Source organism: Pongo pygmaeus, chromosome 19, assembly GCF_028885625.2.
Source record: "Pongo pygmaeus isolate AG05252 chromosome 19, NHGRI_mPonPyg2-v2.0_pri, whole genome shotgun sequence".
Taxonomy (NCBI): domain Eukaryota; kingdom Metazoa; phylum Chordata; class Mammalia; order Primates; family Hominidae; genus Pongo; species Pongo pygmaeus.
The window spans coordinates 87,358,345-87,375,260 of NC_072392.2; the positions used below are offsets into that span (position 1 = coordinate 87,358,345).

The window sequence follows — 16,916 nt, forward strand, 5'->3', positions numbered from 1 at the left end:
CCAGTCAACCTATTTAGAATTGTAATGTACCTCCAACTCCTGTCATCCCTCCCTATCCCCTTTTCTACTCCAGTTTGTATAACCTGGCATATAAGTTATTTAGTTTTATATTCAGTATTTTTCATCTTTTCCACCCAACCAGATGTAAACACCATTAGAATAGGGATCTGTGCCTTTTGTGTTCACTAATATAACCAAAGCTCCTAGAACAATGCCTAGTATACTATAGCAGGCTTCAATGAAGATTTGTGATAGAATTGAACAAGTTTAAAGGCCTTATCAATTTTGTTCACTACAGTAGTAAAACTGTGCCCCAAAGAGTTAAAGAAACCAATGACTAGCAGAAATTATTGAGTTTGTAGGGTTTCAGATTGAAAGAAGAAAAAAAAAGAAACAATTTGCTGAAACACTGAAACTCCCTCAGCTTGTAAGATAATAAAACTGGCTGAAATCAGCTGAAACCAATATGGCCAATTACAGTTGGTCCAGAATCATCCTGCTGACTTCACAGCCTGAATTTCCACCATATATTTCATACCAATTGTGCTTGAATTTGCATAAGGGATACATGAGGAGGCATGAAGAGATATCCGTACATGCCTGAGGACTTTCCAGACCTCTCCTTTTCTTCTACCATGCTAATCCCAGGACCCACCCCCTAAACCTTTTCTAATAAAATTACTGCCTTAAAGTCAGCACAGAGAGACAGATTTGAGCTGGTCTTCTGTCTCCTTGTGAGTCAACTAGCAATAAAAACCTTTTTTTTCCTCAAAAATCCGGTGTCATAGTATTGGCTTCTAGCACATGAGGCAGTGAGGCCCTTTTCCTCAGTAACAGCAGGATAGGTAAAGATACTAAAAAACTGTCAAATGAATGAATAAATTATTTATTTTCTTAATATTTGAATGTTTTTTCATATATTGACCAAATAGATATAAAGTAATCTGATACTCACAAACACAAAAGAGCTCTCCTTTCACGCCTTAACTTTAAGAAGCGAAGTGTTGCCACTGCACAGATTTGTCGTCTCCAGAGAGCTGCACTACTGACAGCCTTTCTTGTTTCAGGAAGAGAACAAAGAACCTGTTCCATTTCAGACTCATCTCCAGTGTTTCTTGTCACATATATTTTCTCTTGTTTCCCAATGTCAAAATCTACAATCATGTAATAAAACATTTTAATAGGCTATGTTATCTGCACTTTCTCTTTAAAAACATTGAAAATGATGTTAGACTATTTGAAACAGCACTTCTAACAAGTTAAGCTACTGATATCCATAATCAAAATTTACATTAAAAATCTTTCCTTCAAACATATGTAATGGATTCAATTCCAATGAGACAGTAAATTAATTTTTGAGGATGATTGAGGCTTCCTAACAAGCATTTATTCTTTCATACCAATAACAGTAGCTCTTCACTAATGGATACTTTTGCAGAGCAAGTTTTATGCAGAAGCACAAAGACAAATTTATGTAGCTGAGTTTCCAACAGGCCTCCTCTGTCATCTGGAATTTCCCCTATAGGATTAGTTCAACACTGATGATTGACATCTCAGTAACGAGTTCAAGACACTGTGCTTTCAAATGATGGAAAGTTCATGGAAAGGCCTCCTGTTTGAGTCCCACATATACCACACATTAACTGTACAATTTTGGCTAATCACACAACTTCAAATATCAGTTTTCTCATGGGCAGCTTGATTTTATTATGGGAATTAAAAACAATATAATTCGAGGGAGGAGCCAAGATGGCCGAATAGGAACAGCTCCGGTCTACAGCTCCCAGCGCGAGCGACGCAGAAGACGGGTGATTTCTGCATTTCCATCTGAGGTACCGTGTTCATCTCACTAGGGAGTGCCAGACAGTGGGCGCAGGTCAGTGGGTGAGCGCACCGTGCGCCAGCCGAAGCAGGGGCGAGGCATTGCCTCACTCAGGAAGCGCAAGGGGTCAGGGAGTTCCCCTTCCTGGGGTGACAGACGGCACCTGGAAAATCGGGCCACTCCCACCCGAATACTGTGCTTTTCCGACGGGCTTAGGAAACGGTGCCCCAGGAGAGTATAGCCCGCACCTGGCTCAGAGGGTCCTACGCCCACGGAGTCTCGCTGATTGCTAGCACAGCAGTCTGAGATCAAACAGCAAGTCGGCAGCGAGGCTGGGGGAGGGGCGCCCGCCATTGCCCGGGCTCGCTTAGGTAAACAAAGCAGCCTGGAAGCTTGAACTGGGTGGAGCCCACCACAGCTCAAGGAAGCCTGCCTGCCTCTGTAGGCTCCACCTCTGGGGGCAGGACACAGACAAACAAAAAGACAGCAGTAACCTCTGCAGACTTAAATGTCCCTGTCTGACAGCTGTGAGGAGAGCAGTGGTTCTCCCAGCACGCAGCTGGAGATCAGAGAACGGGCTGACTGCCTCCTCAAGTGGGTCCCTGACCCCTGACCCCCGAGCAGCCTAACTGGGAGGCACCCCCCAGCAGGGGCAGACTGACACCTCACACGGCCGGCCAGGTACTCCAACAGACCTGCAGCTGAGGGTTCTGTCTGTTAGAAGGAAAACTAACAGAAAGGACATCCACACCAAAAACCCATCTGTACATCACCATCATCAAAGACCAAAAGTAGATAAAACCACAAAGATGGGGAAAAAACAGAGCAGAAAAACTGGAAACTCTAAAAACCAGAGTACCTCTCCTCCTCCAAAGGAACGCAGTTCCTCACCAGCAACGGAACAAAGCTGGACGGAGAATGACTTTGACGAGCTGAGAGAAGAAGGCTTCAGACGATCAAATTACTCCGAGCTACGGGAGGATATTCAAACCAAAGGCAAAGAAGTTGAAAACTTTGAAAAAAATTTAGAAGAATGTATAACTAGAATAACCAATACAGAGAAGTGCTTAAAGGAGCTGATGGAGCTGAAAACCAAGGCTCGAGAACTACGTGAAGAATGCAGAAGCCTCAGGAGCCGATGCGATCAAATGGAAGAAAGGGTATCAGCCCTGGAAGATGAAATGAATGAAATGAAGCGAGAAGGGAAGTTTAGAGAAAAAAGAATAAAAAGAAACGAGCAAAGCCTCCAAGAAATGTGGGACTATGTGAAAAGACCAAATCTACGTCTGATTGGTGTACCAGAAAGTGATGGGGAGAATGGAAACAAGTTGGAAAACACTCTGCAGGATATTATCCAGGAGAACTTCCCCAATCTAGCAAGGCAGGCCAACATTCAGATTCAGGAAATACAGAGAACGCCACAAAGATACTCCTCGAGAAGAGCAACTCCAAGACACATAATTGTCAGATTCACCAAAGTTGAAATGAAGGAAAAAATGTTAAGGGCAGCCAGAGAGAAAGGTCGGGTTACCATCAAAGGGAAGCCCATCAGACTAACAGCGGATCTCTCGGCAGAAACCCTACAAGCCAGAAGAGAGTGGGGGCCAATATTCAACATTCTTAAAGAAAAGAATTTTCAACCCAGAATTTCATATCCTGCCAAACTAAGCTTCATAAGTGAAGGAGAAATAAAATACTTTACAGACAAGCAAATGCTGAGAGATTTTGTCACCACCAGGCCTGCCCTAAAAGAGCTCCTGAAGGAAGCGCTAAACATGGAAAGGCACAACCGGTACCAGCCACTGCAAAATCGTACCGAAATGTAAAGAACATCGAGACTAGGAAGAGACTGCATCAACTAACGAGCAAAATATCCAGCTGACATCATAATGACAGGATCAAATTCACACATAACAATATTAACTTTAAATGTAAATGGACTAAATGCTCCAATTAAAAGACACAGACTGGCAAACTGGATAAAGACTCAAGACCCATCAGTGTGCTGTATTCAGGAAACCCATCTCACGTGCAGAGACACACATAGGCTCAAAATAAAAGGATGGAGGAAGATCTACCAAGCAAATGGAAAACAAAAAAAGGCAGGGGTTGCAATCCTAGTCTCTGATAAAACAGACTTTAAACCAACAAAGATCAAAAGAGACAAAGAAGGCCATTACATAATGGTAAAGGGATTAATTCAACAAGAAGAGCTAACTATCCTAAATATATATGCACCCAATACAGGAGCACCCAGATTCATAAAGCAAGTCCTGAGTGACCTACAAAGAGACTTAGACTCCCACACATTAATAATGGGAGACTTTAACACCCCACTGTCAACATTAGACAGATCAACGAGACAGAAAGTCAACAAGGATACTCAGGAATTGAACTCAGCTCTGCACCAAGCGGACCTAATAGACATCTACAGAACTCTCCACCCCAAATCAACAGAATATACATTTTTTTCAGCACCACACCACACCTATTCCAAAATTGACCATATACTTGGAAGTAAAGCTCTCCTCAATAAATGTAAAAGAACAGAAATTGTAACAAACTGTCTCTCAGATCACAGTGCAATCAAGCTAGAACTCAGGATTAAGAATCTCACTCAAAACCGCTCAACTACGTGGAAACTGAACAACCTGCTCCTGAATGACTACTGGGTACATAACGAAATGAAGGCAGAAATAAAGATGTTCTTTGAAACCAACGAGAACCAAGACACAACATACCAGAATCTCTGGGATGCATTCAAAGCAGTGTGTAGAGGGAAATTTATAGCACTAAATGCCCACAAGAGAAAGCAGGAAAGATCCAAAATTGACACCCTAACATCACAATTAAAAGAACTAGAAAAGCAAGAGCAAACACATTCAAAAGCTAGCAGAAGGCAAGAAATAACTAAAATCAGAGCAGAACTGAAGGAAATAGAGACACAAAAAACCCTTCAAAAAATCAATGAATCCAGGAGCTGGTTTTTTGAAAGGATCAACAAAATTGATAGACCGCTAGCAAGATTAATAAAGAAAAAAAGAGAGAAGAATCAAATAGATGCAATAAAAAATGATAAAGGGGATATCACCACCGATCCCACAGAAATACAAACTACCATCAGAGAATATTACAAACACCTCTATGCAAATAAACTAGAAAATCTAGAAGAAATGGATAAATTCCTCAACACATACACCCTCCCAAGACTAAACCAGGAAGAAGTTGAATCTCTGAATAGACCAATAACAGGAGCTGAAATTGTGGCAATAATCAATAGCTTACCAACCAAAAAAAGTCCAGGACCAGAAGGATTCACAGCCGAATTCTACCAGAGGTACAAGGAGGAGCTGGTACCATTCCTTCTGAAACTATTCCAATCAATAGAAAAAGAGGGAATCCTCCCTAACTCATTTTATGAGGCCAGCATCATCCTGATACCAAAGCCTGGCAGAGACACAACAAAAAAAGAGAATTTTAGACCAATATCCTTGATGAACATTGATGCAAAAATCCTCAATAAAATACTGGCAAACAGAATCCAGCAGCACATCAAAAAGCTTATCCACCATGATCAAGTGGGCTTCATCCCTGGGATGCAAGGCTGGTTCAATATACGCAAATCAATAAATGTAATCCAGCATATAAACAGAACCAAAGACAAAAACCACATGATTATCTCAATAGATGCAGAAAAGGCCTTTGACAAAATTCAACAACCCTTCATGCTAAAAACTCTCAATAAATTAGGAATTGATGGGACGTATCTCAAAATAATAAGAGCTATTTATGACAAACCCACAGCCAATATCATACTGAATGGGCAAAAACTGGAAGCATTCCCTTTGAAAACTGGCACAAGACAGGGATGCCCTCTCTCACCACTTCTATTCAACATAGTGTTGGAAGTTCTGGCCAGGGCAATTAGGCAGGAGAAGGAAATCAAGGGTATTCAATTAGGAAAAGAGGAAGTCAAATTGTCCCTGTTTGCAGATGACATGATAGTATATCTAGAAAACCCCATTGTCTCAGCCCAAAATCTCCTTAAGCTGATAAGCAACTTCAGCAAAGTCTCAGGATACAAAATCAATGTGCAAAAATCACAAGCATTCTTATACATCAATAACAGACAAACAGAGAGCCAAATCATGAGTGAACTCCCATTCGCAATTGCTTCAAAGAGAATAAAATACCTAGGAATCCAACTTACAAGGGATGTGAAAGACCTCTTCAAGGAGAACTACAAACCACTGCTCAAGGAAATAAAAGAGGATACAAACAAATGGAAGAACATTCCATGCTCATGGGTAGGAAGAATCAATATCATGAAAATGGCCATCCTTCCCAAGGTAATTTACAGATTCAATGCCATCCCCATCAAGCTACCAATGACTTTCTTCACAGAATTGGAAAAAACTACTTTAAAGTTCATATGGAACCAAAAAAGAGCCCGCATCGCCAAGTCAATCCTAAGCCAAAAGAACAAAGCTGGAGGCATCACACTACCTGACTTCAAACTATACTACAAGGCTACAGTAACCAAAACAGCATGGTACTGGTACCAAAACAGAGATATAGATCAATGGAACAGAACAGAGCCGTCAGAAATAATGCCACATATCTACAACTATCTGATCTTTGACAAACCTGAGAAAAACAAGAAATGGGGAAAGGATTCCCTATTTAATAAATGGTGCTGGGAAAACTGGCTAGCCATATGTAGAAAGCTGAAACTGGATCCCTTCCTCACACCTTATACAAAAATCAATTCAAGATGGATTAAAGACTTAAATGTTAGACCTAAAACCATAAAAACCCTAGAAGAAAACCTAGGCATTACCATTCAGGACATAGGCATGGGCAAGGACTTCATGTCTAAAACACCAAAAGCAATGGCAACAAAAGCCAAAATTGACAAATGGGATCTAATTAAACTCAAGAGCTTCTGCACAGCAAAAGAAACTACCATCAGAGTGAACAGGCAACCTACAAAATGGGAGAAAATTTTCGCAACCTACTCATCTGACAAAGGGCTAATATCCAGAATCTACAATGAACTCCAACAAATTTACAAGAAAAAAACAAACAACCCCATCAAAAAGTGGGCGAAGGACATGAACAGACACTTCTCAAAAGAAGACATTTATGCAGCCAAAAAACACATGAAAAAATGCTCATCATCACTGGCCATCAGAGAAATGCAAATCAAAACCACAATGAGATACCATCTCACACCAGTTAGAATGGCAATCATTAAAAAGTCAGGAAACAACAGGTGCTGGAGAGGATGTGGAGAAATAGGAACACTTTTACACTGTTGGTGGGACTGTAAACTAGTTCAACCCTTGTGGAAGTCAGTGTGGCGATTCCTCAGGGATCTAGAACTAGAAATTCCATTCGACCCAGCCATCCCATTACTGGGTATATACCCAAAGGACTATAAATCATGCTGCTATAAAGACACATGCACACGTATGTTTATTGCGGCATTATTCACAATAGCAAAGACTTGGAACCAACCCAAATGTCCAACAATGATAGACTGGATTAAGAAAATGTGGCACATATACACCATGGAATACTATGCAGCCATAAAAAATGATGAGTTCACGTCCTTTGTAGGGACATGGATGAAATTGGAAATCATCATTCTCAGTAAACTATCGCAAGAACAAAAAACCAAACACCGCATATTCTCACTCATAGGTGGGAATTGAACAATGAGAACACATGGACACAGGAAGGGGAACATCACACTCTGGGGACTGTTGTGGGGTGGGGGGAGGGGGGAGGGATAGCATTGGGAGATATACCTAATGCTAGATGACGAGTTGGTGGGTGCAGCGCACCAGCATGACACATGTATACATATGTAACTTACCTGCACATTGCGCACATGTACCATAAAATCTAAAGTATAATAATAATAAAAAAAAAAAAAAAAAGTAAAAAAAAAAAAAACAAAAAAAACAATATAATTCAAGGACTGAGCACAATGGCTGGTATATAGTAGCCTCCTAAATTTTTTTTTTTTTCCGATTTTTATTTTTGGTGCAGGCTTGTTACATGGGTAAATTGTGTGTCATGGGGATTTGGGTGCAGGCTTGTTACATGAGTAAATTGCATGTCATGGGGATTTGGGGGTTTGGTGTACAGACAATTTTGTCATCCAGGTAATCAGCATAATACCCACAGGTCATTTTTCAATTCTCATCCTCCACACTTAAGTTAGGCCCTGGTGTCTATTGTTCTCTTCTTCGCATTCATGTGTACTCAATGTTTACTTCTCACTTATAAGTAAGAACATATGGTATTTGGTTTTCTGTTCCTGTGTTAATTTCTTTAGGATAATGGCTTCCAGCTTACTCCATGTTGCTGCAAAAGACATGATCTCATTCTGTATGGTTGCGTGGTATTACATAGTGTACATGTAACACATTTTCTTTATCCAGTCCACCACTGAGGGGCATCTAGGTTGATTCCATGTCTCTGCTATTGTGCATAGTGCTGCAATGAACATACCTGTATATGTCTTTATGATAGAATGATTTATATACCTTTGGCTATATACTCAGTAATGGGATTGCTGGGTCGAATGATAGTTCTATTTAAAGTTCTTTGAGAAATCTCCAGACTGCTTTCCACAGTGGCTGAACTAATTTACATTCCCACCAACAGGGCATAATCACTCCCTTTTCTCCACAACCTCATCAGCATCTGTTATTTTTTTACTTTTTAATAACAGCCATTTTGACTGGTGTGAGGTGGTATCTTGTGGTTTTGATCTGCATTTCCCTATTCATTCATGATATGGAGCATTTTTGATATGCTTGTTGACTGCATGTATGTATTCTTTTGAGAAGTATCTGTTCATGTCCTTTGTCCATTTTTTAATGGGGTTGTTTTTGGCTTACTGATTTGTTTAAGCTCCTTATAGATTCTGGATATTATACCTTTGTTGGGTGCATAGTTTGCAAATATTTTCTCCCATTCTGTATGTTGTCTGTTTATTCCATTGATAGTTTCTTTTGCTGTGCAGATGCTCTTTAGTTTAATTAGGTCTCACTTGTCAATTTTTCTTTTTGTTACAATTGCTTTTGGAGTCTTCATCATGAAGTCTTTGCCAGGACCAATGTCCAGAATGGTATTTTGTAGGTTTTCTTCTCAGGTTTTTATAGTCTTAGGTTCTACATTTAAATATTAAATCCATCTTGAGTTTATTTTTGTATAGGGTGAAAGGTAGGGCTCTAGTTTCAATCTTCTGCTGTGGCTAGCCAGTTATCCCAGCACCATTTATTGAATAGGTAGTAATTTCCCCATTGTTTGTCTTCACTGGCTTTGTTGAAGATCAGATGACTGTAGGTGTGTGGCTTTATTGCTGGGTTCTCTAACTTGTTCCATTGGTCTATGTATAGTAGCCTCCTAAATTCTTCTAATTATTATTACAAAGTAAACTAAGGAAATAACATCTTATTTTATTACTTCTTATTAATACATTAATTAGAATTAGTTTATTAGCTAATTAAGAGCACATTTTTATAAGGAATGGCAAGTAAGAGGCAATAGCAGAATTCATCGCTATAGCAGAGAGCTTTTGATGATAAGCAAGAAGTGGTCATTGCAAAGAGATGTGCCTGTCACTGACATGGGAAGCAGACAGATGTTGGAAAGCAATTTGCCTAGCATCAAGACTGATTATACTCGATATAAAATGATTATAATACTGGACAATGCTAGTATTTTCTATCTAGTGGACAATGCTATTTTCTATCTAATGCATATTATAGGTAGAAATCCACATAAAAATCTACAAATATGAATTAGAACATCATCTTTTTCTCTTCTCTTTTTTTTCTTAATTTTCTGCTAGACACACATTTTTATACCTGGTTCATCAATTGCTGATTTTCCTTCTAGGTTCAAGAATACTTCATTCAGAGCTGTCATTGAAATAGCATAATTCCTTATGCCCTGGTCAGAACACTTATCAAGGTCACTGTAAAGATCTAAAAAGCCAATAGTAATAAGTCAATGCAATTAAAATTATCAATGAGTATATTAAAATACTAATTTCTAAATATTACTCAAAATAGATGTCTACAAATGTTTTCATATTAAAGCAATCATAATAATCCAAAGAAATCTTTTCTATAAGATATTCTCTTGTCATTCAAATCAATTTTAATATTTTACATTTCCATTTTGTTTCATAAACTTTAAAATTCTTGTATCATTACGGCTGTGTGTGTTTGTATAAGCATGTATCTGTATGTCTATCTAAAAATTTATTAAGTTATACCTTATCCTCTGTATTTTCTAACTTTTCTATACTAACCATTTTATAAATATAATAAAATTATTATAATTTTCAAAGACTCTATTGAACTGCTTACATATATTTTAAAAGATAAAGTCTCATTTCATCTGTATTTCTAACAGAAACTGCTACTTCAGAAAAGAGATATTTCAAAGTTTAATTCTGACAAAGAGAGCAAATCTGGGTTTCTATATTCATGGAAATTTTAGTTGCTATAATACGTCTCTGGTAACGTAAATCATCATATTGGAAATGGGAACAGATTACTTATGAATAAATATTTTCATTTGTATAAGCTTTAGAACTCGATTCATAGAACAACAGAAAACGCAGTCAGCACAATCATGAACACTTACGTATATTCTATGTGATTACACAGTAAGTTACCTGGAAATTTGTTCATTTTTTCCAAAGGCAAAATATATACAAGTTTTTCTTCACTTTCTGTTGTTAACTTGGCATCAGGAATGTGCTGCTTAATAAGGGACGTGATTTTCTCTGTGTCACACATTTCATTCCTGTGTAAACTATTATTTCAAAAGAGCCATAAGTCTCTTGAATTCTTTTCCAACACCACCACTCATGAAAAGATAGTTTTCTATTAAACAGCTTATATGTATTACAGGCATATTCTACTTAACTCTAGTAATTGGTTCCTACAAATCAGATACTCCACTTCAAATCGCTAATTCAACTTCAAAGTGCTAATTGGTAGCCTATTTTGCATTATTTCAAATGGAAAAATTATAGTACATATCAACACCAATTCCTCTAAATGTAACTAAAGCACAGTGACATTTTAGCATACATACACACATACACAAACACACATACACACATGCAAATACATTTGTGTATAAAACGTTATTTTACATGTGTGTATGTGTGTGTATATATACATATATAAAACTATCATGATTGTGCTACATGTGTGATATACATAAAAAACAATCATGATAGGATATAAGATACACGAAACATTGCTTCTGAATAACTGGAAAATTCATAAGGTTTTTAATAAACAGTTGCTTTCTATGCAGTAAGTGGTTTCTCTTAATGTCAACAACTTCTATTTGCAGAGCTTGTTTGTGAGTATTTGATGCTTTCTAAAATGTTTCCATGTGATATTCTGCCATTCTATCAATTAGATTTGGAATATAACTATAGAAATTTAGGCCAAATTGTTTTGCTAAAAGTAATCAATGGCCTATTGAGGACATAAAGATAATTTTTTCTATACAAATATTGGCTTAAAAATGTTGTATAAGCCGGGCATGGTGGCTCATGCCTGTAATCCCAGCACTTTGGGAGGCCAAGGCAGGCGGATCACAAGGTCAGGAGATCGAGACCATCCTGGCCAACATGGTGAAATCCCGTCTCTACTAAAAATACAAAAAATTAGCTGGGCATGGTGGCACATGCCTGTAATCCCAGCTATTCGGGAGGCTGAGGCAGGAGAATCGCTTCAACCAGGGAGTCGGAGGTTGCAGCCACTGCACTCCAGCCTGGTAACAGAGCGAGACTCTGACTTCAAAAAAACAAAAAACAAACAAAACAAACGTCTTGAGAAGCATACTTTGTTTTTTAATGAGCATGCTTAAAACCAAGAGATAACCAACAAAGGAAATGTTAATGAAAGAGACATTTTGGGCTGTTTATTGCAAAACAGTTTCTACCAAAAGTTAAGTTGCCTTTCTTATATTTCTAAAGGCTTCTATAAAATGTCACCCTCATATTAATACGCTCATTTAAAAATAACTACACCTAGAATACATACCTTAAATGATATCCAATACCCCACTTTCGCTTCAGAAACAAAGATGATCCTGCACATTTCAACTTCCCATTAGACAGAAATACTTTCCTATCTGAGTAGAAAGGAAGATTCAAAAAATTATGTGAAGAGTAATTCCTTACATGGTATATTCTCTACTTTGGATACCAAAACACTGAATGAAATTTGTAATATCAAAACAACTGTAATGTCATTAAGCCCCTGGGTGCAGTATCATTTCTAATCCCCATGCCTATTGTGAAACAGGCCTCAGAAATTCACTTCATTCCCCATAGCAAATCCAGTGCCTCAAAACTTTCCAAGGATGGCCTGATTCTTCACCTCTTCCTTTGTCCACATACTTTGCCATGTAACTTTGCAGGGTTACACTCCATGTGACTTGTAGCCAATGGCATGTGGAGGCTTGAAATGGGCTTCTGCAAATAAACTGCAAACAAGATTTTCTTCTTTTGAAAACAGGCTATGAAAAATAACTCTCATGTTAAATCCTTAAATAACTAGTTGGAATAAAGAAGCCAAGAATCACCAGCCAAGATGTCAGCCTCATCCATGAATTGGGTACTGAAGAGGATAACTCGGTCTACTTTATGCTCCTTCAGGAGGCTCCACACTTGGTGTCTTGAAAAGGGATCCAATCCAGCAGTTGGTTCATCTAGCAGCAAAACCTACAGAGGAGGAAATGTATGAAAGCATCTTCCTCTTCACAGTGAGGCTCTTCAGAAAGCACCATGAAAACTAGTGTGATTTCTAGACTCAAATACAGTCCTCCACCAGATCCCTAACAAGCTTGCATGGTACTTTATTATAAATTTTCCCTCACATTTGGTAATTACAGTAGAAGTTGGACTTTAATAATGGTTGTATATCCTTCAATCTAAATTAATTGTAAAAATATATTTTTTTCTCTCACCTGAGGATCTCCTAAGATGGCAATCCCTAATGTTAGTTTTCTCTTCTGCCCACCACTTAATTTTTTAGCAATAATGTCTTGAATGCTTTGCATGTCTAATTCCATTATAATTCTTTTTACCTATCAAAAAAAAACTCTGTGTTAATAATATCAAAAAAAATCAAATATTTTACTTTAAGCAGTTTTTATTCTCTAAAAATGAAAAGGATTTATTCTAGAACTTCGTTGATTAAGCTTTATCTATCAAAGAGTAAAGTAATAGCTGAACAAAAAAAAAATACAGTCAAAAGTAAATTATTTCCAAAGCCATCAATTTTAGTGTGTTCCTGTACCTCTTGTTCCACTTCCTTTGGCTGAATCCCTTTTATTTTAGCAAATACCCTGAGGTTTTCTCTCACAGTGAGGAAGTCAAATTGAAAATTGAACTGTGGACAAAATCCAATATTCTTTCTAATTTCTTCCATGTCAGTTATTTCAGAGAGTTGGGTATTATAAATAGTGGCTGATCCTATAAATAGAAATTTAAAAGGCTTTACTGCCAGAATGTTGATTCTGTGCAGAGTGATAATATATGTTAGTATTTAGATTTTGTTCAAAAAACTTGTTTTTATTAAAGAAACTTCACATTTTCCAATTGCATAATTAATACATTGAATAATTCAGATTACTCTTAACGTAAATATCTGTGTCCACAGCAATGTAAAATATACATGGAATGTCAAATAATAGTGGAATAGAGATACAAATGTTTTCATGAATTATGTACATATGAAATAAATATTTCCTGTTCTAAATTATTCAACTGTGTAACAAGTCCAATTTAGAGAAACATTTTTTACATAATCAAACCAATTTACAACTTGCTTCTTACTTTGTAAAACTGTTTTCTCACCTTCTGTAGAAACAGACAATCCACTAAGAATGTTTAGCAGTGTTGATTTACCAGCTCCATTATGCCCAAGTATTGCAGTGATCTGTCCTTCATATATGTCAAAAAATATGCCTGTTTTAGAATAAAAAGTGGAAATTAGATTTTGGATTATATGCAGATGGAATGGACCTTAAAATTGGAAAAGTAAAATATATCTCAGCATTTCATTTCATTGGTATTTTAATACATCCCCTATAAAATTATACATTTAATTGTATAAATTATGTATTCATGAAGACAAAGCTTCAATTTGGAGAAATTGCATCAAGACTGGGAATATAAATTTCTACCTTCTTGCTTCCTTCAAATCCTTTGAATGTCAAAGAATCTATACACTTAATATTAAATAATAAAGCAAAGACTACTAGAAATAAAAACAAAACATAGTTTATTTGCTTCCTAGGCAAAGGAAAGAAGTGTGGCTTAAGAAATTGTCTCCCTGAGGCTTGCAGAGCTTGAAACAGAAGGGCTGGGTGTAGAGAAAAGGGGGAGAGTTTATTTCATATTCGGAGGGAGGTAGAATTGATAAGGAAAACATTGGTAAAGTATCTCCTGGTACTGGTCATCATTTTGCTTTATATCACAAAAGTGTGGGCATGATATTTAGAAATATCTGCTGGGATCTAAGACATGTCACAGGCATTTTCACACATATGTGCCTAAGGCTTGACAACTTTTTCTTTAATGTTTGAAAACTTAACTCCACCGGAAAACAAGAATTCAGTTAGCATGCTGGAAATTTTAAAAGATTCTCTGCAGACAGAAAACAGAGGGAATTAGATTGTCGGAGCGTCAAAAATGAGGCAAACCACAGCCCAAAATAGACGATGAAGAGTTCTATGAAAGTAAAACCAGTTTCACTGATACTTCAAGCTTAGTTTGAGAAAGTCAGGTCAAAGATTATAAACTGGTATAAACAGTGCATTCCTATTTTTGAAAAAATATTTTATATATAAATGTATATATAGAAAAAAGATAATATATTATTGGTAATTATCCCTCATGGCAGAAACATATTTTTAATTTTTTTGTTTTCTCCATATTTATTCTCTAGTTTTCCATAATAATGATATTTTCAGATCACAGAAATGTTTTTGTGTTTTAATTTGAAACATTATCAAACAATGAAGTTTTTCTTTTTACCTTGCAATGCTTCTACTTTTCCAGTCTTTCCATTATATTCTTTTTTAACATTTCTGATTCTGAAAGAAGATGAAGTAATTTTCAGGTAAATGCATTTTCTAATATTAATAACGCAGATTACAGTTCATAACTAAGCCTGAACTTCACAGTAAAGGGTATCACTCTCAGTGGGATCTAAGGAGGGCAGTAATAAAAGCCCTCCCCTCACCACTCCCAAAAGAGATTTACACAGACCTGTTAATACTCTTATCAAGCTTGGCATTTCCTATATTCCAGCTATTTCTCTAAGTTATCAAATGAATAAGGGAAAGCTAAAATTGAAAAAAAAAAAAAGAAGGAAAGAAGGAAGGGAGAGAAAGAAAAAAGGGAGAGAGGCTTTCCCTCAATCCTGAATCCCTCTCAATCATTATCTTTCACAGGCAAATTTGTCAGAATAATAATCTTTACTCCCTATTTCCATTGCTTTATCCCACATTTATTTCCCAACCTAAGACAACATAGCTTCTCACCATGCCACTCCACAAAAAACTATTCCCAATGAAATTCACCAGTGACCATTCTAGTTACCAAATCTAATGAACACTTTTTAGTCCTTATTTGATATACCTCATCACTGTTTTAAACTATTACTCACTCTTTTCTTTTCTTAAGTCTCTACCTCCCTGGCTTCTACACTTTGGTTCCACATCTTCCTCTTACTATTTTGTTTTGGCATACTTTATGGACTCCTTAAATTGGATTTTATACTTGACCAACTATTTTTCTTATTCTCAAACCTTTGCCATACAATCTTACCCACTCTAATGGCTTCAACTCCTACCTAAATTCTAATGATTCCCAAATTTGTGTTTTAGAGATTTCTTCAAAGTTTCAGATATTCTGCTTTTTGCTATATATCTACACTTGGATATCAAACTGAATGCATTATATTTTCCTCTAAACTGGCCCACTTCCATTCTCTATCTCAGTTAGAATTTCTACTATCTACCCAGGAACTCAAGCTAAGAGCCTCAGAGGCATCCTTAACTCTCTCTCTCTCCCTTTTTCACCCCATCCTGTGACCTACAAAATTATTACAATTTAACTTCAAGAATTTATGAATTTAACTTTATAAATCTATTTGAATTTATCTCTTTACCACTTTTCTTTTACCTTCTTGCCCAGGCTCTTGTCATCTTTCACCTCAACCAGGACTATGACCTTTGTGCTTTATTTTTAATTGTCCCTTTTCTATCAGTAACAGTCTCTTTTCTTCTGCAATGTGGAGGACATATCAGGGACTACATTTCACAGAACCCTCTTTTCAGTATCAGATTTTGCTAATGAGAAGACCTTGGGCAAGATTTGGAGAGCAGAAATGAAGCAAGGTCATTATTCTCGGGTCATGTGAGCCAAGCATATACGCAGGCTCAAGGTTTGCAGCAGCTTCTCAGACTTCTTGACAAGCACTGCTTTGCTACTGCAGACTGAGATAACTGGTGAGAGATTTCCCAGAAAATCCCTGACATTTGCAGCTGTATACTGACAAACTTCTTGAAAAACACCCATTTCTGTGCATCAGGCTAAGGTCCTCAGTGGCTATTTCCTGACTTTCTGGTTGTAACTTAACCTTCTCTCCTCTAACTCTTGTACATTTGTGAATCCCTAATCCCTGTATTAAACTCCTTTACTCCCACAATATTTCCAGCAACTCACTTTTCCTGACCAGACCTAGACTGATAAAATATCCTAAATATTTCCATTTCTCCAGTTGTGTCACCCTCAAATCCATTCTTCATAGAGCTGCCAAAGTGATCTATCAAAGTTCTGGTTACCTAATTTGCCTCCTTAAAATCATTCAGTGATTCCCCACACTATACAGGATAGCCTAATCTCCTTATCTTGGCAAGCAAAATCTTCCATGATCAGATTTGGTCCCTACCTCTTAAAGTTAACCTCTCTCTTTTCTTGTACTTTAAGGTCAGAAATGTTAGTTCCTTGTGTTCCCTAGATATACAC

The 16,916-nt window shown here is 37.2% G+C and overlaps 1 protein-coding gene across 1 annotated transcript in view; it reads right to left on the bottom strand.

Moving 5' to 3' along the window:
- Nucleotides 1-16,916, bottom strand: part of ABCA10 (ATP binding cassette subfamily A member 10) — an 88,786-nt gene that overhangs the window by 40,861 nt on the left and 31,009 nt on the right. The window contains 9 exon segments of the mRNA XM_063656526.1: nucleotides 956-1,154; nucleotides 9,709-9,828; nucleotides 10,527-10,666; nucleotides 11,917-12,007; nucleotides 12,461-12,599; nucleotides 12,845-12,964; nucleotides 13,177-13,352; nucleotides 13,737-13,847; nucleotides 14,919-14,977. Coding sequence (XP_063512596.1) covers nucleotides 956-1,154; nucleotides 9,709-9,828; nucleotides 10,527-10,666; nucleotides 11,917-12,007; nucleotides 12,461-12,599; nucleotides 12,845-12,964; nucleotides 13,177-13,352; nucleotides 13,737-13,847; nucleotides 14,919-14,977 — 1,155 coding nt within the window.